General features: G+C 36.1%; 1 protein-coding gene across 3 annotated transcripts in view; it reads left to right on the forward strand.

Moving 5' to 3' along the window:
• The window catches only part of Gcn5 (Gcn5 acetyltransferase), a 470342-nt gene that overhangs the window by 430355 nt on the left and 14200 nt on the right, over positions 1-25787 (forward strand). For all 3 annotated transcript variants that reach the window (XM_090394171.1, XM_090394172.1, XM_090394173.1), the window contains exon 20: positions 13409-13493. In XM_090394171.1, coding sequence (XP_090250297.1) covers positions 13409-13493 — 85 coding nt within the window. The remainder of the gene's footprint in view (positions 1-13408; positions 13494-25787) is intronic.

Here is a 25787-nt window from a genome sequence, read left to right on the forward strand (position 1 = left end):
CTTCTGCAATCCAGCTATCCAAATAATGAAATCATCTTTCTGGTTGATCTCCTTAATGTCTGCAACTCCAAATTGGTCACCTTTTCAGTCACCTGATCAAGGTGAATGTGATGCAGAAGTTTTGCTGTAAGCAGTGACCTAATAATCTGCTGCATTTTCCTAATATGCTTGATCTATTTTTAACCACTTACCCTTCGAAATACACCATAGAGGTTACTTCTTTTCTTGTCAACTCAGATCACAGTTTTATACAAGTCTCCAGTCACATTTCTTGTCCTTTGAAACTAAAAAGGTACCAAGTGGGATGACTTCTGGAGCTACTAATCTTTCTATGCAAATCATATAAATTATCCTCACTGGTACAAAGGCCTTCATCTACCCATTCTACTCAAAATTCTCATCTGCTTTCCAAGCCCTGGTGCAACAGAAGATTTATGAAAACAACTGAAGAAAAAAATTCAGCTTACTGTAGCTGGCTTGCAACAACAAGAATCCATATATATATATATATATAGAGAGAGAGAGAGAGAGAAAGGGATGACTCCTGAAAGTTGCATAAGAATGTGGTTAATAAGGTTGTGCAGACTAGATTTATTGCTTGAAGAGTGTTGAATGAGTAGAATGGATTACACTGGCCAACAAAAAGAAAACTTTTTTCTGCTGATTATGATCTGACACTTGTTTTTTACTAATTTGGGTGGCTGATTTCAAATATCAAACCCATTTTTCTCTATCATGTCAGGTTTTTCCTCTGTGGCATTTTCTTTTTGCTAATTTGTAAGTTTTTGATAGTTTTAAGAAGGCAGTACTATTTAGAGGATCAAAAAAATCGATTTTTTAATATTATTTTCTGAAAGTATGTACTTTTAAAAATCTGTTCCTAACTTTTTATCAAGAAATTCAAAAAATTCCCGAAGATATAGCCTATTATTCAAAGCGGTGCGCAGATCAGAATCGGAGCGCTCACCGCTCTCGCTTGTTAGTAAACGAATAAATGCATAAGAACCTGCAATAGCAAAATTTTTTAACTTTTCCACAAAATCGTTGATGCAATCAACTCTCCTACCTACTTATTGTCAAAGCATCTCTCGAAACTCTTACAGCTACACATCCACAACTCAGAGAGTTACATTAAAAACTCCGGACATTTTGTGGAAAAGTTAAAAAAACATCAAGATATCGGATAATAATCTTCTAGCCAGCTTAGATGTCACCTCTCTCTTTACAAACGTTCCTGTAGTAGAGGTCATTGACATCTTAAGTACCTTGTTCCCACAAGATATAACCTCATTGTTTGCTCACTGCCTAAACTCCGACTACTTTTCTTGGAAAAATAAGATCTATCAACAATTAACAGGCTTGGCAATGGGGAGCCCACTCTCACCTTCATGTGCTGACCTCTTTATGGAAGACTTAGAAAACAAAATCTTATCGCAAATTTTTCCTAAACCTAAAATTTGGTTTAGATATGTGGACGATATCTTCATCGTATGGAACAATAACAAAGATGACATATATGATTTTCTCAAAAAGATCAATGCCTTCCATCATTCTATTAAATTCACTCTGGAACTTGAAAGAGAAAAACAACTACCGTTTTTAGACATCTTAATCAAAAAACAAATTGACGGCAGTATAAATCTACCGGTGTACGGAAAACCGACCAATACAGGTCGCTACCTACATTTCAACTCCTCCCACCACATCTCACATAAACTCAGCATTGTACACATGTTAAAGAAAAGAGCGATTCGCATCACAACGGACAACAAGACCCTTCAAGATGAGTTAAAATTTATTTCCAACAATTTGTACTTGAACGGATATCCAAGAAGACTAGTCAATAAAATCCTTTTCTCTGAACCACCACAAAGAGAACAAGAAGATATTCAATATATAAAAACGATTGCAATTCCGTTTGTAAGTGACATCTCCAACAAGCTCGTCAATCTCCTCAAACAACATAAAATAAGAGTAACATTCAAACCAATAGAATCTATTAGTAAACTACTAAGATCTCCAAAAGACAACCATCCTTTCTACAAATATGCTGGAGTTTATAATATTCCATGCTCATGTGGCTCTAGTTACATCGGACAGACTTTGAGAAGCCTCGAAATCAGGAAAAAGGAGCACATTGGCTATGTCAAAAACAACAGACAGGACATTTCTGGCCTATCGTCTCATTTCTCTACAACTAACCATGTCATCGAGTGGGACAAAAGCTGTTCCCCTTACATAGAGGAAGATTACCATTCAAGAATTTTCAAAGAGGCAGCCACAGTCGCCCATTCTACTGTCAACCTTAACAGAAATCAAGGCCTAATACTCCCAGAGATATGGAAAACCCTAATCAGAACCTTAAAAATGGAAGAAATGAACTTTAATACAAACTACAGAAAGTTGCTCAGCAACAGCTAGCTGATCTTGTACATGCGATACGTGTTTCACTCACGTTCGATACCATTTTATTTGTAATTATTCTAGTCAGTTTTTTACAGTTATTCTTGTCAGTTTGCAGTTACGCATAATTGTGAGATTGTTTAAACCTCTATGTAAGCCCTGAAGATGCCAACAGATAAGTGTGGCGAAACTAGTTGGTTCAGTTAATAAAATTGATCAACACTTGATCGGTAAACCAAAAAATATTATTATTTACTAATTTATGATCAAGAAAATAACCTTCATGATGAACTGACCTAATACATTTAGGTGATGAAAAGTAGGCGATGACAACTGCTTAAAACAAATGAATGCTATATGCGTCATAGCGGACAAAGAATGATCGAAATCAGTCAATCGTTAATCGATCGTGAAAGTATGATGAGCGCTTATAACGTTTCAATAAAGTCTCTGGTTTTTTTGTCTTGTTAATTGCATGTTAGTCGGCAGTGAAGAAAATACATCATGTCTACTACTCGAAAATGTGTCAATAGTGTAGCTTCCTTCTGCTGCATTTGTGGCAGCTTTACTGTTCCCAGTCAAAGGACAAATATCACTGATTTCGTTAAGAAAGTGTACTTTGCATACTTTGAAGTAAAATTTGCAGATCAGGACAATTCGTGGGCTCCAAATAAAGTGTGTAAGTCATGTGTAGAAAATTTACGACAGTGGAGCAAGGGAAAACGCCAAAAATTAGCTTTTGGCATTCCATTGATTTGGCCTGAACTGAAAAATCACGTAGATGATTGCTATTTTTGTTTAGTTCAGACTTCTGGTTATAATAAGAAGAATAAGAAAAAAATTGTGTATCCAAATCTCGACTCAGCAATTCGGCCAGTTGCTCATTCCAATGAAATAGCCATGCCAATTTATAAAGGACTTCCTTTACTTGAGAACGAGCATGATCAGGATATGCCAGATGTTCTTGAGGAGCAAGACCTGGATGTTGATTTAGACAATGAAAATTTAATTTCTAGTTCTGGACCGCAACGTTTTACTCAAGCGGAATTGAATGACTTAGTAAGAGATTTGGGCCTATCAAAGGAATCATCGGAATTGTTAGCTTCAAGATTAAATGAAAAAAACTTACTGGAGCAAGATATGAAGATAACTTTTTATCGTAGCAGGGAAAGTAATCTTGTACAATATTTTAAACACGAGTGTGGGTTTGTTTACAGTAAATGTGTCAGGTTTACTAACTGAAATGAGTGTTGTACAATATCATCGAAATGAGTGGCGTTTATTTATCAACAGTTCAAGCAGAAGTCTCAAGTGTGTCTTACTACACAATGGGTGTGTATATGGCTCAATTCCTATTGGCCATTCAGTCCACTTAAAGGAAACATATGAGGACATTAAAAAGGTTCTGAAGTTATTAAAATATACAGACCATAACTGGATCATCTGTATGGATCTTAAAATGGTGAACTTTTTACTTGGCTTTCAAAGAAGATATACAAAGTTTCAGTGTTTTCTATGCTTCTGGGATAGTGTTGCTAGAAACCAACACTGGAGTCAGAAACACTGGCCTCTTAGAATATCCTTAAATGTTGGAGAACAGAATGTTATAAATCAGCCTTTAATCGACAGAGAAAAAATCATTTTTCCACCTCTACACATCAAACTAAGTTTTATGAAGCAGTATGTTAAAGCTTTAAATTTACAAGGTGACTGTTTCCAATACATATGTGAAAAATTTCCACGACTTAGTTATGAAAAAATTAAAGCCGGTGTATTTGATGGACCGCAAATTAGAACTTTAATGAGAGACCCAAATTTCATCAACTCTATGAACAAAATTGAGAAAGAGGCCTGGACTTCATTTATGATGGTTATGAATTATTTTCTTGGAAACAAAAACGCGTGCAATTACAAAGATCTAGTGGAAACAATGCTTGAAAATTTCCAGTGCCTAGGTTGCAACATGAGCATAAAGCTTCATTTCCTATACAGTCATCTTGATAGATTTCCTGAGAATTTAGGTGCTGTAAGCGATGAACAAGGCGAAAGATTTCATCAAGACTTAAAAACTATGGAAGATCAGTACCAAGGAAGATGGGATTCTCACATGATAGCCGACTACTGTTGGAGTATTCAAAGAGATTGCCAAAACAGAACACACAGCAGAAATTGCTGCAAACAAAAATTTATTCCCTGAAACTCATGTAAGTAAAATTGTTATTTTTTTATAAATATTCTTGTAATTTTTAATGAATATTGTTAAGTAGTTATGTATCTAATTATCGGCCTCTCTCGAATTCAAAGCGCAAGTACGTGCCATTGCAGGTTCTTACGCATTTATTCCTTTACTAACAAGCGAGAGCGGTGAACGTCCGATTCTGATCTGCGCACCTCTTTGAATAATAGGCTATATCTTCGGGAATTTTTCGAATTTCTTGATAAAAAGTTAGGAACAGATTTTTAAAAGTACATACTTTCAGAAAATAATATTAAAAAATCGATTTTTTTTGATCCTCTAAATAGTACTGCCTTCTTAAAACTATCAAAAACTTACAAATTAGCAAAAAGAAAATGCCATAGAGGAAAAACCTGATGTGATAGAGAAAAATGGGTTTGATATTTGAAATCAGCGCACCCAAATTAGTAAAAAACAAGTCTCATGTAAAAGTCAGCAAAAATTGTGTTGGACTGTGTTATCAAAGGTAGTTGTGACTGCCCTAACAGTGAATGAATTTAAGGAGAGGTATGAAAGATATCGTGTGAATAATAGTTAATGTGGGTCTCCCATGATAAGTCTTCTTACTCCTTGGAAATATAGTATAATAATAATATTAAAGACCAATAACAGAAAACTCATCTCCTGTACAAGTGGAAGTCATGTTCTTTACCTTGCAAAACTATCAAACACAACTTCTGCTCACTTTCACTTCTCTTTCTCATCCATTGGCACCACTGTTACAATACCAAAAGATAAAGCCGACCTCCTAGCATCACCATCTTCTGCATAAATGATGAAGGCAAATCACCTCATACCATGTCAGTAACTGAGCACTGTGCGTGCGCGCGCGCGTGTGTGTGTGCATGTGCGCATCATGTGTAGATCATTCCCTCTCTTCAAACTTATCACTAATGCAGGAGTGTCTCAGGGCTTCATTCTACCACCTACTCTTTTTCTCCTATACAGAAATTACCTACTTTCAGTCATCATTAATCCTATTCATACTTTGCTGAGGATAGTACACTATATTCATCATACTCTGTTGACAAAACAAATAATTCTCAGATATACCAAGTTTCACGTTCTTCTGCAACAATGCCTTAATAAACTCCAATCTCCATACCATCCTTCAGCAGAACAAGATAACCTGATTACTTTCAATGTCACCAAAAACACATCTGCCTTTTCTCCCAAAAAAGGGATCCCAGCTCATCATCCCTTACCCTTAGTAATACACAAATCACCAGACAGGATCAGATCTCTTTTCTTGGATTGACATTCCTGAGGCACTTTTGTAGTCTATCCTGTCATAAACAAATCACATCAATAGCTCTCTCTCAGCCTCCAAAATACTTTGTATTATTTCCCTCTCAAGATGCTATTTTATGCCTACCCAGCTACTAATGGTATAAAGTCCCAAATCTGCCCATCATAGAATTCACACTTTTGGGTTCTGCACTTAAAACCTCCCAAAAAAATTATTGTTACTGTCCAGGGAAGAGGCCATTCGGCTCATAGATGACCCTTCTCTCACAGACTCGCTACAGCCTCTATCTGATATATGAGATGATTTCAAAAAAAAAAAAAAATCAGCTAACGCCTTTTTATTCCTGTATACGGGAGTAGGCGAGGCCATTTAGCCCCATCTAACTTTTGGAGACTGAGTGGGCAGTTCAATCTCCACTGGTACCACTCAGAGATAGATGGCCCAAGGCTATCACTAATTAAGCGGTTCACAGTGAAGGGAGACGGCTCAAATGTGCCGCCATCTCGTGGTCCCTAACCCGAACACAATATATTTAATGTCTGAAATAATGTGGGTTCTACGGTCGATTTTCTTGAGTTTACAGGACGAAAAACCCGAGTTTCCGGAAGGAAAAACCCACTTGCCCATGCCAGAGATCGACTAACTCGGGAACCGGTCGAAAAAAGGCTTAGAAAAATTTCCTCTAGTCGCTGACTAGACTCGAAACCAAGTCTTCCTTCGTGCGGCCAAGCGCCATGGTGTGCAAACGCCACATCCACTGAGCTACACAGGCTTCGAGATGATTTCAGATTATCAATAAAGTTTGAAATAAAAAAAAAAACAATATACAAGGAAAACAATTTCTTGTGCATACATGCTGACGTATAAGTTAGAAAGCAACAGCTTGAGTTGGCTTCGGGAAAACACGGGAATGCTAATCTCAGCATTCATTTCAAAAATCAATATTATTATTATTATTATTATTATTATTATTAATACTGACAACTTCAAGGAGTCCTTAGACTCATTGAGGGAGGCCCTAAACATCATGTTAAAAACTATTCATCATTTGCACAATATCTATCATACTTTGCTTTGAACTCATTCACAGCCTTATTACCCACAACAGACTCTGGCAAACCTATTTCACTCATTCACCACTCTCCAAGTAAAAAAAACCCTAGTTCTAACACTCTTACTAACTACACTCTTGCTCAGTTTCCATGGATGGCCCCTAGTTCCCCCTCCACCACACCTGTTCTGAAAAATTTCCTCTGAATTAATCTTGTAAAAACCTCTCAGTATTTCAATCTCTCAATCATATCACCCCTTTTCTGCCTGTCAGCCAGTTTCTGTACCCCACAAAACTTCAACCTGTTCTTACAAAGAAATGTTCTTGTAATGGAATGAATTCCATAGACCTGCTACTATCTTGGTCACTCATCTCTAAATCCTCTCTACCACCTCCCCATTACCAAGAAACCCTGGTGCCCAGATCTGCACACAGTAGTCAAGATGGAGTCTTATCAAGGCTCGATAAAGAGGAACAATAACCTGCTTGTGTCTGCTCGTCAAAGTATTCTTCAGTAACCAAGTGATCTGATGAGCTGCTTTAGCCACTTTTGCTTTGTGCTCCCTAAACTTTAACTCCCTATTCACTAACACTCCCAAGTCTCTGGCTTCGTCAATTTCCTGAAGCATAGTTCCACCAATGTGGTATACGGCTGATAATCTTTTCACTCCAAAATGCATAACTTTTGCTTTTTTCTCCTTTACCCAGTCTTCCAATCTATCCAAATCATCCTGCAAAATTTTGACATCATGTGTATTAACTATTGCTCTACCCAACTTTGCATCATTTGCATCAATAACTGAACAGTTCCTCTCAGATCCCATCCTATATCATTAATGAACAAATTAAATAGCAGTGGTCCAAGATGTTACAGAACCCTGCGGCATGCCACTAGTCACAGGCCTTCTTTTGGTAGATACATTCACCAGCAATCGCACTCCCCCCCCCCCTCACAACAATATGGGATTATAAAAACCCTATATAACAGGGCTAAATTAATCTGTTCAGACAACAATGCCCTAACTACTGAACTTAGCCATATCCTTATGGTTAAGTTTGAACCATAAGGTTTTTGAAGGTTATAGCCAATGGCTATAACCTTCAAAAAATCCAGAAAATATTAAAACCAGTTAACTACAATTCCCTCCCCCCTTCTTAACAGAGATTACACTAAATCTGTCACGATTCCATATATCTGGGGCACATCTGAAAAGCTCACAAAAATCCTAAATAAATATAACCTGACTACCAGTTACAGACCATATAAGAAATTGGCATCCCTTATCTGCTCCATCAAAGACCAGCCACTTCCCTTAGACCTACCTGGAGTATACCAGGTCCCTTGCAGCTGTAAACTGTTCTACTACAGCCAAACAGGCAGGACAACTAATATCAGGATATTCGAACACAAAGACTACATCCAGTTTCACCAATACAGCCACTCAGGACTTGCGGACCATGCACTAGATACCCACCACAGAATATGCTGGAAGAAAGCCACTTTACTACACCGTAGCAAATATAAATATGAAGGATTGTTCCTGGAATCAGCCTCAGCTCTAAAAAACTTCCCAAATCTGAACAAATTTGCCTGCATGAGACTGCCCCAAATTTGTGAAGCTTGCATCATGAGAACATCAGCCGAACAGCCAAGACAACCCAATTTAGCCTGCTAAGGGGCACCTTTAGGACACTATGACCAATGCCAGCTGCCTTCTTCAGACTCATTTGCTTGTTGTTGTTACTGCCTGTGTTCACATATCATAATTTTCTGTTCCCAGAAGATGGTAATGTAACATTGCTGAAATATTGGAAAGTATTGATTAAAGTGTTTTAATTAGTATTTTAGTATATGTTGTTATTTCCTGAAAAATTTAAAGATGGTTCCAACCATTGCATCAGGTTTGTGCCATGTAGTGAGTGAAGAATTAACTCCCTACATGGTATTCACTAAGAAAATTATTGTTTCAAAGGTCAAAAGATGTTTATGTACAGATATTGTTCGATGCTTCATTGGACATTCATAGATGTCATACAAATGACATTAAAAATAAATGAATAACTTGAACTTTGACTTCCTGTCGCATTATCTTATTTTTGTGCATGTTATATTTTATATCAGCTGCCACATATTACTAGTGGCATGTATATCGTACTTTGGGAACCCTTGTGTAGAGTAATCACTGTGAAACTTTTATGCATCCATATTTGAGCATTTTTGGTCAAATATCATCTACTCCAGTTTTTTCTGATAGCTTTTTTTTACCTCAAGTATTGATTTACAGATTTCATGGCATCGTCAGTTTAGTTATACTTTGTCTCATGGTGGAAGGTCACATAATAATAATAATAATAATAATAATAAAAATCGGACTCTGTACGTGGAGCAGCAGTGACAGGACATCCACTAGGCTTTCCATTTTCTGTCCACTGCTGGACGAAGGCCTCCACCAGTTCTTTCCACCTTTCTCTGTTCTTGACAATAGTTGACCAATTTTCCCCAACAAAATTTGACAATTCATCGCTCCACCTTCTTTTAGGATGTCCTCGGCCTCGTTTCCCCTCTTTTGGAATCCAGTTTGTTAGTATGGTGGTCCATCGCTCATCTTTTCTTGGACAGATGTCCGGCCCATTTTTATTTTAGTCTCCTGTGGTGAAGAATGATATCAGTGATGCAAGTCTGGCTTCTTATCCAGATGTTTCACTTCTTATCTTTTAATGTGATGCTTCATCAACCGCTCCATTTTTCTTTGAGTTGTTAATTTATTTGCCAGTGCTTTTGTTAGCGACCAAGTTTCACAACCATATGAGATGACTGGAGGTATACACTGGTTAAATGTCTTCCTTTTTTAAACAGAGTGGTGCTACAAAATGATTAAACATGATTTTAGTTTTTTCTCTGTTTATTTTTAGACATAGTTGAGTTGAAGTTCCAGGAAGAACAATGTGGCTTTCGTCCTGGTAGAAGCACAACTGACCAAATCTTCACTTCACTTTAAGGCAAGTCTTTGAGAAATCTTGGGAATATGCCAAGAACGTCTAAACATGTTTTGTGGACTTGCAGGATAAGCTATGGCAAGTAGTACAGGAGCATGGAGTGGATGGCCAACTATTAGCTGCCATCAAGTCCCTGTATGAATGCCCAGAGTTTTGTGTCAGGGTAAACAGCACAAAGTCTGAACCTTTCACAGTCGCTGTTGGCCTCTGCCAAGGGTGTGTTCTGTCACCCCTTCTTTTCATAATATTTATGGACTGGATTGATAGGCACAGCCGAGGCAGTGAGTGTGTCAGAATTGGAAGATGTAGCATTGGACGTCTGCTTTTTGCAGATGACCTGGTTCTGCTTAGCTCTTCCACAGATGACCTCCAGCAGACCCTGGATAGGTTTGTAGCTGTTTGTGCAGACGCTGGAATGAAGATCAGTGTGACCAAAACTGAAACATTTATGGTCTCAAGACAACCATCCCAGTGCACTCTAAATGTAAGTGGAGTCCCAATGAGGCAGGTGGAGAAGTTTAAATACCTTGGGTCCATATTCACGAATGATGGAAAGTGGGACGTGGAGCTAGATACTCAAATTGGCTTAGCAAGCTCAATATTGCAGAAGCTTGGCCGTTCGGTAGTATTGAAGCTGGAGTTAAGCCAGAAGACAAAGCTGGCTGTCTTGAATACAGTCTATGTTCTCATCCTCACCTATGGTCATGAGAGTTGGGTAATGACTGAAAGAATGCAGACACAAATCCAAGCGGTTGAAATGAGGTTCCTTCGAGGGGGGTTACAGGGCTGACAAGACTCGACAGAGTCAGAAGCTCTGCAATTCGGGAAACCCTCAATACTCAACCGCTGCTTCTCCATGTTGAGAGATCACAGTTATGTTGGTACAGGCACCTGGTCAGAATGCCACAAGAGAGGCTCCCTCAGCACGCCCTCTTTGCCAAGCCAGAGGGTGGGAGGCCACATGGAAGGCCAAGGTCTCACTGGATAGATTATATCCAAAACCTTGGGTGGACACGTTTGGGAATCCTACCAGAACACCTGAGCTTGGTGGCAGAGGATCGTGATCATTGGAAGTTCCTCTTGCAGCTGTTGCCCCCACAACCCAATTAGGAAAGGTGGGCCTTGAAGATGGATGGATGTATGTATGTATTTTTAAACCGACTTTTCTGCTTTCATGATATATAGGACTTCTATTATTATATTAAGGTCTTCTGGGGTGTTTGCAAAAATTATATCATCTGCATATCTTAAGTGTATTAAGTTTCTGTTATTAATTTTTATACCAAGGTTTGTCCAGTTTATATTATTAAATATTTCTTGAAGGACTGCTGTAAAGATTTTGGGTGATAGAGTGTCTCCTTGTCAGACATCTTTTTCAATTGATATTTTATTGCTACTCGTGTGAAGTTGGATTGTTGCTGTTGCAGTGAGGTATATTGCCTGGAGGAGGTCCATATATTCTCCAGGAACTCCCTGATTCTAGAGCTAATGCTTTGATTATTGCATTAGTTTTGATGGTATCAAATGCTTTTTCATAATCAATAAAGGCTAAACAGAGAGGCAATTGGTTTTCTTCTGCTTTTTCTATTTTTTATTTTACTGCATGAACGTGATCAATTTTGTTAAAGCCTTTACGGAATCCTGCTTGTTCTACTGGTTGATTTGAGTCTAGAAGAGATGTTAACGTGTTTGTTATTACTTTTGTGAGAATTTTGTACAGATTGGAGAGAATACTAATTGGTCTATAGTTCTTTACTTCTTCTTTGTCCCCTTTTTTAAATAACAGTATCAGAGTAACATTTTTCTAATTTTCTGATATTTTCCCCTCTTCTAGGCATAGATTTAGTAAGTGTGTGTGACATGGTGAATTATATTGTTTCCTCCCCATTTAATTAATTCTATGTAAATTAGGTCTTCACCAGGACATTTTCCATTTTTCATTTGTTTTAATGCATGTTTTATTTCATCTGAAGTGAATGGGGGGATGAATTCCATATGTGATGGAGAAGAGTTATTTATATTTGATTTATCTATTGAAGGATCACTATAGAGTTCTTTATAAAATTCTTCTGGGCTGCTTAAGATTTGTTCTTTGTTTCTTATTGTTGTTCCATTCTTATCTTTTATTGTAGTTATTTAACTTTTGCCAACTGATAAATGTTTCCTTAGTCTTTTCATATTTTTATTGTTTTCAATTGTTTCTTTTATTTTTTTAGTGTTATAAGATCTTATTTCATTTCTCATCTTTTTCCTTATTGTTTTGCATAGTTCTGCACATTCTATTTTAGAAATGAAGTTTTTGTTTGTTTCATATTTTCTCTTTTTTAGTAGTTGTAAGGTTTCCTCTGAAAGTTTATGGTCTTTTTGTTGGATTGTTGAATTCATTGGCTGCTGAGATTATTACTTCCATTAGGTTTTTGCTTATTTTATTTATATCTCCTTCTTCAAATATATTTATTAAGTCTAGTTTTTGATTGAGTTTTTCTTCGTAATCCTTCTTTTTGTTTTCGATAGGTTTTAAGTCAAAACTTCTTATATTTAGTTCCTCTTAATTAGTATAGTAACCTTTGTGCTTACTAATCATCAGATATGTTGTAGTCTCAAAAAATACTAGCTGATAACTAAATTTGGAATAGACAGACTGAATAAGACACTAATGAGCATAGGTGACCAACTGCCAAACAGGTATTAGCAGACCATGTATGGAGGTGTGGTATCCCAAAAGAGGAATGTCATTGGAAGTTTGCTGCAGGGATCTGTTTTGAGGCCTTCATTGTTTAACTTGTATGTTAATGATATTAAGGCAGGCTTAACTGGAGATATGCAGCTGTTTGCAGATGATGCAAAGCTGGGAAGAATTTTGAAGAGCAGGGCAGTTGCTTTGGCTTTACAGGAGGATCTGAAGAGAATTTTTGAGGGGGGGGGGAGTAAAGCTGTCAGTTTAAGTTATGGATGCACAGTATATGAAAATTTTGAAGAAAATTTTCCCATTAATTGTGTACTGCATACATAAATTTTGAAGGAGGTAGAAAAGATGAGAGATCTGAGAATAGTGGTGGACAGAAGCTTGAAGTTTAGGGATCACATTGCTAAAATTGTGAGACACAAGGTTTATGACAATGATGAGGATGATCTTGGCATTCACCTTCTTTGTTAAAATCTTAATAGACTTGCTTATTTGTATAAGACTTAGTGTTTATTTATTTATATATATTAACTGCGAATTGTTTAATGGTTAGATTAGTTCATATTATATAATTACTGTGAAGAGTCATTCTTTTGAATATCTCGTTGGGAATCACCTGTTGCAGTTCTTACCTTGAAGTAAAAAATGTAAATTGTAATAATTATGTATGCAGATATTGATTTTAAATGCATTTGGATTCTGTATTAATATTAATATATATATATATATATATATATATATATATATATATATATATATATATATATTTGTTGTTTTGTTATGTAGAGCCATAATAGTGCATGGCCTTTTCAGAAGCCTGTTGAAAAATCTGAAGCACCTGATTATTATGATCACATCAAATATCCAATGGGTATGAGGCCAGTTATTATTACTTGACTTAAATAATGAATGTTTTATAGTAAGTTAGAATTCTGTTAACATGTAGGAGTCAGTAAATGTTTGATGCCAAAAATTTTCATTATAGTACTTGTTATTTCTGCACATTTTCTTCATTTTTATTCTACATTTGTTCTCAACATAACTTTGTACATTCAGAGATCTGAAGACTGCCAATGAAATATCAGTATTGCTATTATTTCTGATGTATAAATATATAAGAATGCATCTGAGATGTTTTGACAGTGATCAGATTCACTTTCTTTTAGTTGTTAATATGCAGATGCCACAATGATATTGAAGTATTTTCTATGTAGTTAAAAAATTAGTTAAATTTTATATCAGTCATTTGTGTGTATGTTATTTAAATATATATGTTTATTTATATTTATTAAAAATGCAAGAAGAAAGAAAAATGAATTGTATGGCTTTGAGAATTTCCTTTTTTTTTTTAATTTTATTTTACTATTTTGTATAAACTTAGATAGCAGATGGTTAATAGATTTAATTTAAATATCTCATCATTTGTTTATTTATTTATATATATTAATTAAATAATTTCAAGAAAATTATGTTTCATTTATATTGTGATATTAAAATGTGTAAGCATAATGCCTGAGTGGTATTCCTAAAAGGGTTGTGTGTGCGCATGCGCGCGTGCACATACAGGGTGTTCGGGATAAATTTGACAGTTTCGTAAGGAAAAAGAAAATCTTCTTTGTATCTATTAAATTTAATGAATTGACAAAAAAACATTACAGGCAGAGTTAATTACAATACTATCAACAAGATTTACTCAAAATAACCACCATTAGCATCGATCACAGCTTCAATTCTGCTTCGGAACCTCGAACAAGCTGATGCTACAGTCTCCCTGGGAAGGGCCGCAAAAACTGTTTTAATTTTATCCATTAACTGGGCTTTTGTATTACTGGAAGTGCGATTGGTGTCTTTTTCAACTGCGCCCCATACAAAATAATCCATGGGGTTAAGGTCTGGGGAGTTTGGAGGCCAAACATTTGGACTGGTGAAGTCGTAGAAATTTTCAGACAACCATTTTTGACTTTTCCCAGAGGTGTGGCAAGGGGCCGAATCCTGCTGCCATACATACGGCCTACCATTGGCTACCCTTGTTATCCAGGGCTTGACTACAGTTAGCAACTCCACGAACAAAGCCCGAATTCCAATGCCAGGGTTCTTCAACACCTGTTCCTGCAGATTTGCGAGGAATTCTGCTGTACGAACGCAATCAGATCGTCTGCTAGGGATCTTTCTTCTTGCTACATCCTCGTAGTCACCATTGCAAGTCTCTAGTTCATGCCTGATTGTTTTTACTGTATTCAGGGAGCATTGGGCAGCAGTCGTAATATCCTTATTTTGATGGCGGGCACGAATCATCATGATACAAGTTATTCTCTTCCATGATTCAGGTGGGTTCCAGCTATCCATCCTTTCTGACATCTTGTATATGAATGAAGAAGGGTCCAAACTTTTAAATGAAGAGAAGTGTGTGTTAATACATGTAACTTACGGAAAAATATAATTAATTATAAATATGTCAAATTTATCCCGAACACCCTGTATATCCCTGTCCATGTATTGGACCACTAAAGAATTATGTAATGATTAAAATTTGATATATTTTATATATGTGTGTGTGTGTGTGTTTATTCATTTCATAGAGGCATAAAATAGTGCATGACCTTTTCAGAAGCCTGTTGAGAAATTTGAAGCTCCTGATTACCATGATCACATCAAATATTAAGGACTTTTAAATAAATTCTCAACAGGTGTTTGAGATTGTTTGTTATTGGCCTCAGGTCACCTTATTATAGAACAGGCTTCATGACAAAGACATTTTGTGTCAATATAGTTAAGGGTTCTTCTGCAAAGAATTCCATCCATTAAATTAAATTATGACAAGCTTCTGAATTCATGCACCATGCTGTAATGCCACCTCCAACAAAATTCACTGAAGTACATTGCAGCCTTGTTGGATATTTTACAGCATATTGTATGCTCACATACATTCATCAGGTACACTGCACTTGTTGCTATATTAACTATTGCATGGTTCAACTGCTTTCAATTTTTGCAGTATAACTTATTTGTGATGAGATAGTACAAGATACTCTGTGCTTGTAAAGTATTGTGTTATTAATTGCAAAGCTAATTTTCCAATCCCGAAGAAATAAATCTCAGGGAGTTCTTATTATATGTGACCAATAGAAGATAGAATGATTATGGAAGGATGATATTGATTGGTGAAAATGGTAGAATGATAACCACTGCAGAGAATATAATTGATATATTAAATGAGCAACTCATAAAGATATTTCATCCTCATGATTATGACATCAAGTAGAACATTAATGCAATTGGAAGAGAGGAGATAAATGAGGAATTGAGTAAACTTGATGTCAGTAAGGCTGTAGAGCTTAATGATATATCACTGTTTGTTTTGAGAAAATGCTCCAGGTAGTTAGTAAGAATATTAATGTCTTTTTTTTAACATGAATCTTAGATTGGGCTAAGTTAAAAAGCAGTGAAAAGAAAGTAAAATTGTTCCCCCCTCCCCCTTCACAAGGAAGATGATAAAACTAAGGCTTTTAATTATAGGCCAATCTGTGTTTGGAGTTATGGTTAAGGTGATAGAGGGATAGTCAGTACTAAGGTTCAGACTTGGGTTGATATTAGTAGCATCTTCTTTATTAGATTGCATTAGTTTACTAAAGGAAAGTCATGTTTTAACAATCTCCTTAATTATCATAACAAGTGACAAATACATCAAACAAGGAAGATGCATGTACACACAGGCATGTTAAGGTTTTGCAAAGGCTTTTAATAGATTGACACATGAAAAGCTGGTAATTAAACTGGAATGGATGAACTTGGACAGTAGATCAGTGCACTGGATTGGAAATTGGTTGTCTGATAGGAATCAGGAAGTTGTGTATGGGGGGAAAGCAGTATCCCAGAAAAGGAGTCACTACTGTTGTGCCCCAAGGGTCTGTTTTGGGGCAGTTGTTTGACTTGTATGTTAATGATATTGGAAATGGTTTGAATGGTGATATGCAGTTGTTTGCATATAAAAAGTTGGGAAGAACTATGAAGGGTTGAGCAGATAACACAAATAGACTGGGTGAATGGGGAAAGTGAGTACTCTTTCTAGTTCAGTGTTGCAAAGTGTAAGATTTTAAAATTCGGTAAGCAAAGAGGGGATGCAGTGTATATGTTTGATAAGGATACATTGGAGGAGGTGGAGGACATAAGACATCTAGGATGGTGGATAAGAACCTAAAATTTAGGAGACACATGCTAAAATTATGAGCACAGCAGTTTCTGACTATGATGCAGAGGACACTGACATGTAGAAGTAACGAGGCTGACTCCACTGTGTAAGTTTGTAATCAGACCATATATACATTCCTGTGCACAAATTTGGTCACCTATTTTCATAAGGATTAAGGAAAACTGAAAGCATTACAGAGACCAGAAACCAGAAAAAAGAGTTGGCAGTCAGTCTTCACATCTCACAATCACCATGTGGATTCCCCTGGCATTTAAGTTACAGGAAATGTTGCCTAATCCTAACTAGTTGCTATTTCTATATACTTTGTGGTTAGTATTGCTGAGTTGCATGATTAAAAGCCTGAGTTTCTTCTAGGGAAAAAATCTACTTGCCTGTGCCAAAGACTGACTAACAAAAAAAAAAAGTCTAGAAAAGCTCTTATAGTCAGTAACTAAAATCAAACCTATAATGTAAATTTTTAGCAAAATTTTTTTGCTAAAAAATTACAAGCATATTAACCTCCCAACCGACTGGTGTGGATGAAATAGTCAACACTCTTTAGCTTTTTTCATGGATCAAAACTTCATCGGTATTCTGCCTTTTATCATGCCATTACCTTCCTCCACCGTTAATCTCGTTATGGCTATTCTATAGCCATTAGTGGATTATCTGTTGCTGAGTGACCTTTGTGTCCCCTTCCCCTGTCTTTACGTCTATTGTGTTGCTTAGAATTTCATTTACTCTCCTAAGTGATTTGACCTTTCTTGCCTCTAAATAAAATGATTTATTGTGTCTCTTCCCAAAAATTGAAACGAATTTCACATATGCGAAAAAAATCAATCCTGAAATGACCGCTGATCAGCTTTTGCAATGAATCTGTTCAGTGATAGTAACTTTGGTGTATTTTATTCTACAAATCAGTGCACCGGAAGAGTTGCACTGGTTGTTCTTTCACTTTACATATAATAATTGAATAATTTTTGTTCGAATTTTAGAATTTTCAAATGTTTGCTTTGAAAATATTATGTCAAATATTTATATTTTTAAATAATATTTATTGAAATAAATATGTCCTTTTGCTTTCGTTTCTAGCCAAATAGCATTATATGGATCATCACATTTCAGATTTAGAAACGATTTTTTGTTATTCAATAAAGACAAAATAAAAAAAAAATGTTAAAATGCAAAATTACATTACTCGGTTTCCGATTGTGTCTTTTTAGTATCAAAAATTTATATCCAATGATATTTTAGCAGTGATTCTTCGCCTTCTTCATTTATTTATTTATTTGTATTATGCATATTATGATAATATCTAGTGCCTAACCTCGTGGATATGTTGAAAATTTAATGTGAAAAATATCATATACGGAATGATTTAAAATTTTTGCTCATTTTGAAGATTTTCTAATGCTCCCCCCCCCCCCTCCTTATCCTCTCCTGGAACTCAATTGCATAACTACTCTAAATTTCTATACAGGTTTGAAAGATTTTCTAGACAGCATTCAAAATCAGTTACTTCATTTTACCATTTTGACAAAAGAAATACGGCAATCAGATTGTATCGTGAAGCTTCTAATTCTGTTCTATTTATTTTGATTTGATTTATTTGCAATCTAAAACCAGCTGTTCTACTGTCCGCTGAAATTATGTGAAATTTTAGAAATAATATGCTATATTTTCACCATGCAAAATTGTTTATATGCATACCACACAAAAGAAAGTTCAGTAGTATTATTTCTGTTTGTTTTTCTTTAAAAAAAAATCTAAATATTACTTCTTCTGCTGCCGGAAGCTATTTCTGAAATAATCTACGTCTTATAAATACTTGGTAATATCCTCTTAGCTGGAGGAAAAGTTGAAGGCTTATTACTCTCAGTGCTATTGAGAAGAAAGGGGAGAACACTAAAGTGCCTCAGGCTGTAGTGCAGAATATGTTGAGAATATCTTGTTTCCTTTTCAATTGTTGATTACCTATATCCTAACAGAAATACTGACATTTCGTTTACATGCTTATACATTATTTATGCCCAAATAATTGCTTAATTTATAATGATCAGTTTCACTTTTATTATCAAAAATTAGAAATTAAATCATACAATTATCTTGAAAAAGAGGATTTGAATTATTTTCAAAGAAAAGGTGCATATGCATTTCATAATCTTCTTTTTGTGGGGGGGGGGGAGGTATATACCTAATCAATCTGCGGATATTTCAGATAATTTATTTCATAAATTGTTCGCAAGACAGCTGTTACAAACGTAAATCACTTGGGGAACATACCCATTCATTTTAGTGTAAAATAGTAGCAAAGGTTCAGTTACTTTAGATATCTAATCTAGAAGAAAATGTTATGTCTGCTGAGATTAGAATCTTACGTGAATAATTTTTCTGACGTGATTTCTCTATTCGTTATAATGTAGCCAATTTCCAGATTTTTTCCCTCCTGCAGACTTCATGTTTATGCAGTGATTTCTTCTTTGTACTACAAGAAAAAAAAATCAGATAACAGAAGAAAAATATGTAGTATTTTCTTTTCCACTGGCTGAATTTACAATGTTCTTTCTTTGTATAATAGATTTAGTTTAATCCTTTATCCCAGTGAGAGCAAACAAAGTTTGCGCCTGAAAATATCTTCAGGACTAAATATAGTGTTGTACTATCTTATCCAGTAAGTAGTGCAACACCACTCGTGGCAAAGGTGGAGCAAGCTACCAGGCACTTCTAACCCAGTATCTCCCATAATGCAAAACACATTTCCTATGTGGATATGTATACTGTTATGCATTAAAGGGATTGGCCATCTACCCAGACTAGTTTCGACCTTTATTGAGGTCTCTTCAGTGGGAGCCAGGCCCAGAGCTGGAGATACCAGGTAGAAGCAGTAGCAAGTCATCTGTGCCTATGGGAGTTGCCAAAAGGTTTATCACCTTTTTTTTAAAAATTACTCTGGATTTAGAGAAAGATGTTGAAAATTTATTTATCACTAGGTTAGACTATAATAGATTTAGTTTAATCCTTTATCCCAGTGAGAGCAAACAAAGTTTGCGCCTGAAAATATCTTCAGGACTAAATATAGTGTTGTACTATCTTATCCAGTAAGTAGTGCAACACCAAGGCAACTCGTGGCAAAGGTGGAGCAAGCTACCAGGCACTTCTAACCCAGTATCTCCCATAATGCAAAACACATTTCCTATGTGGATATGTATATACTGTTATGCATTAAAGGGATTGGCCATCTACCCAGACTAGTTTCGACCTTTATTGAGGTCTCTTCAGTGGGAGCCAGGCCCAGAGCTGGAGATACCAGGCAGAAGCAGTAGCAAGTCATCTGTGCCTATGGGAGTTGCCAAAAGGTTTATCACCTTTTTTTTTAAAAATTACTCTGGATTTAGAGAAAGATGTTGAAAATTTATTTATCACTAGGTTAGACTATAATAGATTTAGTTTAATCCTTTATCCCAGTGAGAGCAAACAAAGTTTGCGCCTGAAAATATCTTCAGGACTAAATATAGTGTTGTACTATCTTATCCAGTAAGTAGTGCAACACCAAGGCAACTCGTGGCAAAGGTGGAGCAAGCTACCAGGCACTTCTAACCCAGTATCTCCCATAATGCAAAACACATTTCCTATGTGGATATGTATACTGTTATGCATTAAAGGGATTGGCCATCTACCCAGACTAGTTTCGACCTTTATTGAGGTCTCTTCAGTGGGAGCCAGGCCCAGAGCTGGAGATACCAGGCAGAAGCAGTAGCAAGTCATCTGTGCCTATGGGAGTTGCCAAAAGGTTTATCACCTTTTTTTTAAAAATTACTCTGGATTTAGAGAAAGATGTTGAAAATTTATTTATCACTAGGTTAGACTATAATAGATTTAGTTTAATCCTTTATCCCAGTGAGAGCAAACAAAGTTTGCGCCTGAAAATATCTTCAGGACTAAATATAGTGTTGTACTATCTTATCCAGTAAGTAGTGCAACACCAAGGCAACTCGTGGCAAAGGTGGAGCAAGCTACCAGGCACTTCTAACCCAGTATCTCCCATAATGCAAAACACATTTCCTATGTGGATATGTATACTGTTATGCATTAAAGGGATTGGCCATCTACCCAGACTAGTTTCGACCTTTATTGAGGTCTCTTCAGTGGGAGCCAGGCCCAGAGCTGGAGATACCAGGCAGAAGCAGTAGCAAGTCATCTGTGCCTATGGGAGTTGCCAAAAGGTTTATCACCTTTTTTTTAAAAATTACTCTGGATTTAGAGAAAGATGTTGAAAATTTATTTATCACTAGGTTAGACTATAATAGATTTAGTTTAATCCTTTATCCCAGTGAGAGCAAACAAAGTTTGCGCCTGAAAATATCTTCAGGACTAAATATAGTGTTGTACTATCTTATCCAGTAAGTAGTGCAACACCAAGGCAACTCGTGGCAAAGGTGAAGCAAGCAAGTTTGCCACGGATTTTCCCCTTCGATAGCTTTCCTGAAGCCAGATCTGGAGGCATATCTCGCCTTTTCCGGTTATATTGAAATTTATAACCAAGTTTATAAAATAACTTGGTTATCCTAATATACAATATCCCCAAGTTAAAAAAAAAAAAAAAAAAAAAAACTTATTACATATATATATATATATATATATAGGGTAGATTTTATTTCATTATTTTTTATTGTTTTGGTGAAATACTTTACCTGGAATACTCTTTCCAGTTCCTCTTATATTTTATACCTTCGAAAATATCATTCTGTGTCATAAAAAAGAACTTAAAAATTAGCCTTCAAGATGAAAAAAGAAACAGTACATTCGGGTATCCCTCTATCAATATTTGTAGTCCTGAAAAGGACTGTTTTGATGGCCTTGAAAACAAACATTCTTTATTTCATACTGTTCAGAATTTAAAATTCTTGAACAGTGTAGAACATCTTGAAGCAAGGGTAAACACACAAAGCAGTTTTACACTCAGGGCACCAGATTTTTGTTTCCTTTCTGATACTTTTTTTATTACATACATAGCATTTGCGTGCAGGTTTTTTTTTATTAGCCGTTGGTGGTAGATTTTCGGGATAATGGTTGGAGTTAGCAGCGTTCAACGTCAGATGTCTGGCAGGATTTCCTGTTTTTCTGCTTGCTGAAGAAGGCGCATGTGCATGCAGCAATGCTTTCGCAATTTCTATTCTGTATTCTAGATATGTTATGGTAGACAAACATTTTTTCTTGTGCAGGAGGAAACTGTTCCAAATAACAAAATCCAATACATGTCCAAACACTTTTTTGTAATATTTTTTAAGCTGTTTCCTCATTACAGAGTAGAATGATAGCTGCTGATCGCACCTGTTGACTCCACCCATAGTGTCGTTGTATGCACACACAGCAATGGGTTTTTCTTTCTTCAAACCATGCTTCTCCACGGATTCCATTGATGGATTATGCAGGGAAGACAGCAGAAAAACATCTCTTTTTTCTTTTCAACGTAGTGCAAAGACTTTCCCTCGCTGATAAGCTCGGATTTCCCCCTTCGATAGCTTTCCTGAAGCCAGATCTGGAGGCATATCTCACCTTTTTGCATTTACAGTACCATAACTATCTGTACGATGCTGTAAAAGCAAATCAGCGAGTTCAGGACACATATAGTAATTATCCATTGTAATGCAGTAACCTTTCCCCAATAAAGGGTCTAGTAACTGCATTACTGCACGCATCGACAAGGGGAGATCCGAATATTTATCATGCTCGATTACAGTTTGCTTTCCCGTATAAGGTTTGAAATCCCAAAGATATCCACTTTCCGATTCGCAAAGCATAAAAAATTTTACTCCATACTTTGCTTTCTTTTTGGGAATATACTGCTTACATTTCAGTCTACCTTTGAATGGCATAAGGCTTTCATCGATACTCAAGTCTCTCTCAGGAATGTAGAGTGATCTAAATTTCTGACGGATTTTCATCAGAAAATCATAAATTTTGTTTGAGGACTGGGCAAGGATGTGTTGCCTGATCGTATTCCTCATTATTCTGAAAATGCAAATACTTCATGATGAGACTGAATTGTTTTTCAGTCATAACATCACGAAACATTGGCGTGTTCAGAATCCAGAGCGTAGACCAATACATTTCGAGAGCGGGCTTTTTCACGATACCTTGCACAATCAAGAGTGCTATAAATGTAAGGAGCATGTTGATATCTATTGGGCTCCAAAGTTTACTGCGAGAATGCGGACTGTACTCAACTTGCTGATGTTGTTGGCAAGCATAAAGGTTAGTCTGTTCCACTATGAAGGAAAGAATATCATCATCTAAAAATAGACGGAAAGAGCTTAAAATATTACTGGAGTCAAAGTCTTCAGTAATTCCTGGCTTACCTATGAAGGGAAACCGTGGACAAGCTAGTGTACGTTCAGTGGCGATCACCCATTTTCTGCACGAAGACATATCTAAAGTACAGGCAGAATCGCTATCTTCAGAGCTAGAAAGATTTCTCTCCTCATCGGTACAACAAGAGCTGCTCGAAAGGCGAAGGCTCCAACTTTTCTGCATCCCACGAAGTTTTCTTTTCTTACCATGAGGGTCACTGCTACTGCTGCTGCTTGCCATCTTGTAAATGAATTGTGTCTTGAATATACTTACTAATTATTCTTTTCTGCTCAGTAATTCCTTTCTGCCCAGCTCAAAGCTAATGGAGATTACTAACCCCCCCACTGAGAAACAGAACAATAGAACATGCAGCACACTAAAGAGCCTCAAGCAATATCTGAATATTTTACAGGCAGAAATTTCTTGTTTGGTTTTTCATTTTATTCTGATATTGCATTTGAAGGATGACAGTGATTTTAAATATTAATTTCGCCTATATCCGAATATCACATAATTTCCTGATTTATAATAATCAGGAAATAATATGTATATTTTCTGATTTATAATTTACTAATTTATAATAATCACCACATAGTTTCAGTATCGAAAAATTAAAGTTATGTGGAACAATTACTAGAGAAAAATGACGAATTAAATAAAAACTGTACCTATGTTTCATAACAGTTTTCGGATGTGTGATAATAATGCAACGGGGGGGGTTAAACTATCAGAGGGGAAATAAAGTTCAATTCTACTGTAAAAATACGGAAATGAAATTTCACATTTGATATACATATTTTGAACGATAAAAATAAGCAAATGCATCACTTACTTTAAAAATTGGAGAATAAAATATCTGAATTATGCAGAAAATATAAATATTAATCATAACTGTTAATTTCATTTTGTAATGACCAATTATACAAGGAAACCAAGATTGTGAAAGTACAAAGAACAGTAAATTACTATACAACATGAAGAAAAAAAGAAAAACACAATAGCCTGTGTAGCTCAGCGGATGTGGCGTTTGCACACCGCCGCGCTTGGCCGCACGAAGGAAGACTTGGTTTCGAGTCTAGTCGGCGACTAGAGGAAATTTTTCTAAGCCTTTTTTCGACCGGTTTCCGAGTTAGTCGATCTCTGGCACGGGCAAGCAGGTTTTTCCTCCCGGAAACTCGGGTTTTTCGTCCTGTAAACTCAAGAAAATCGACCGTAGAACCCACATTATTTCAGACATTAAAATATATTGTGTTAGGGTTAGGGACCACGAGATGGCGGCACATTTGAGCCGTCTCTCTTCACTGCGTACCGCTTAATTAGTGATAGCCTTGGGCCATCTGTCTCTGATTGGGTACCAGTGGAGATTGAACTGCCCACTCAGTCTCCAAAAGTTAGATAGGGCTAAATGGCCTCGCCTACTCCCGTATACGGGAATAAAAAGGCGTTAGCTGATTCATGAAGAAAAAATTTAGTAATTTGATTAAAGAATTTCATGTTATTCTCTATAAAGCAAAGTTGCTCCAGCACCTAAAGGAAATCTGTGAAGATTATTCGATTTCGATGGTTTTGTATAAAAATAATATAAACTGGAACGTCGGCAGCCGGTTTTCTTTTCTTTTTTTTAAAAGAATATTTCAAATAATTATCATGAATTAATTTCTTCGAGAACAAAGAAAAATCTTTTGACTAGTAAGCGATTAGAAAAAAATTAGCGTAACAAAAATAAAAAATTAAATTGGTTCTCCAAGGTAAGGCAATATTTAAGTGAAGAAATTATACAAGATCTTTATTTTGTCCAGATATTAAAATTGTATTGTACAATAAAAAGAGAAAACAAAAATATAAATAATTTCTCTATTTTATTCTATCCTATATAACTAAAATCCAGTTACCCAGCATGGAAAAAGGAAGTGCGTTTCTTGTTATAGGCAACTGCAGCTATGAACGCGAGATAATCCGATTAACCGTTCTCTTCAGCGTGAGGGCTTATCACACTTTCTGATGGACATGACAGTCAAATTGCACTTCTTATCCAGGTTCTTTCAACAGGTGGGCTGAATCATATCCGTATTTAGCTGGACGTCCATAGACGTCCTGGCCGGTAGGAAGGTTAAAATAAAGTACAAGCATAGAATGTAATAGTAGGCTAAGTTTATGTTCTTATAACAGTGATGTAATGGACATGAAAATGCATATGACCTAAATTTGATGTGATATTTGAAACTAGGAAAATATAATTAAATCAATAGTTTTATAAAAAAAGTGGAGTGGTATGTATTTAACAGAGAACTCCTTCTCAGGATTGAATTGCACAGGCAATTATGGCCAAAACAACTAAAGTTATGAGGACAGTGTATCATGTCTGTTAATGCATGTGTTATTCTGACTGGTGTGCCTATTTTATGCATTGAAAAACCAAATTTTCAAGAGGGATAACTTGGCCATCTCTATATAAGACTAATTTATCATCACTGGAAATAAAGATTTTCCATGAAATTTTGGCAGAAAAAGGCTATTAAAGCTTTCCTGTTATCCTTTTCTAGTTTATACCATGGAACGCAGGTTAAGTTGAGCAATTAACATGGTAGTAGTGTCGTAGTAGGAGAATTACCATATATGTTGGCG

The sequence above is a fragment of the Typopeltis vanoorti genome, chromosome 6 (genome assembly GCF_054136105.1).
Source record: "Typopeltis vanoorti isolate ZY-2024b chromosome 6, IOZ_Tvanoo_1.0, whole genome shotgun sequence".
Classification (NCBI taxonomy): Eukaryota; Metazoa; Arthropoda; class Arachnida; order Uropygi; family Thelyphonidae; genus Typopeltis; species Typopeltis vanoorti.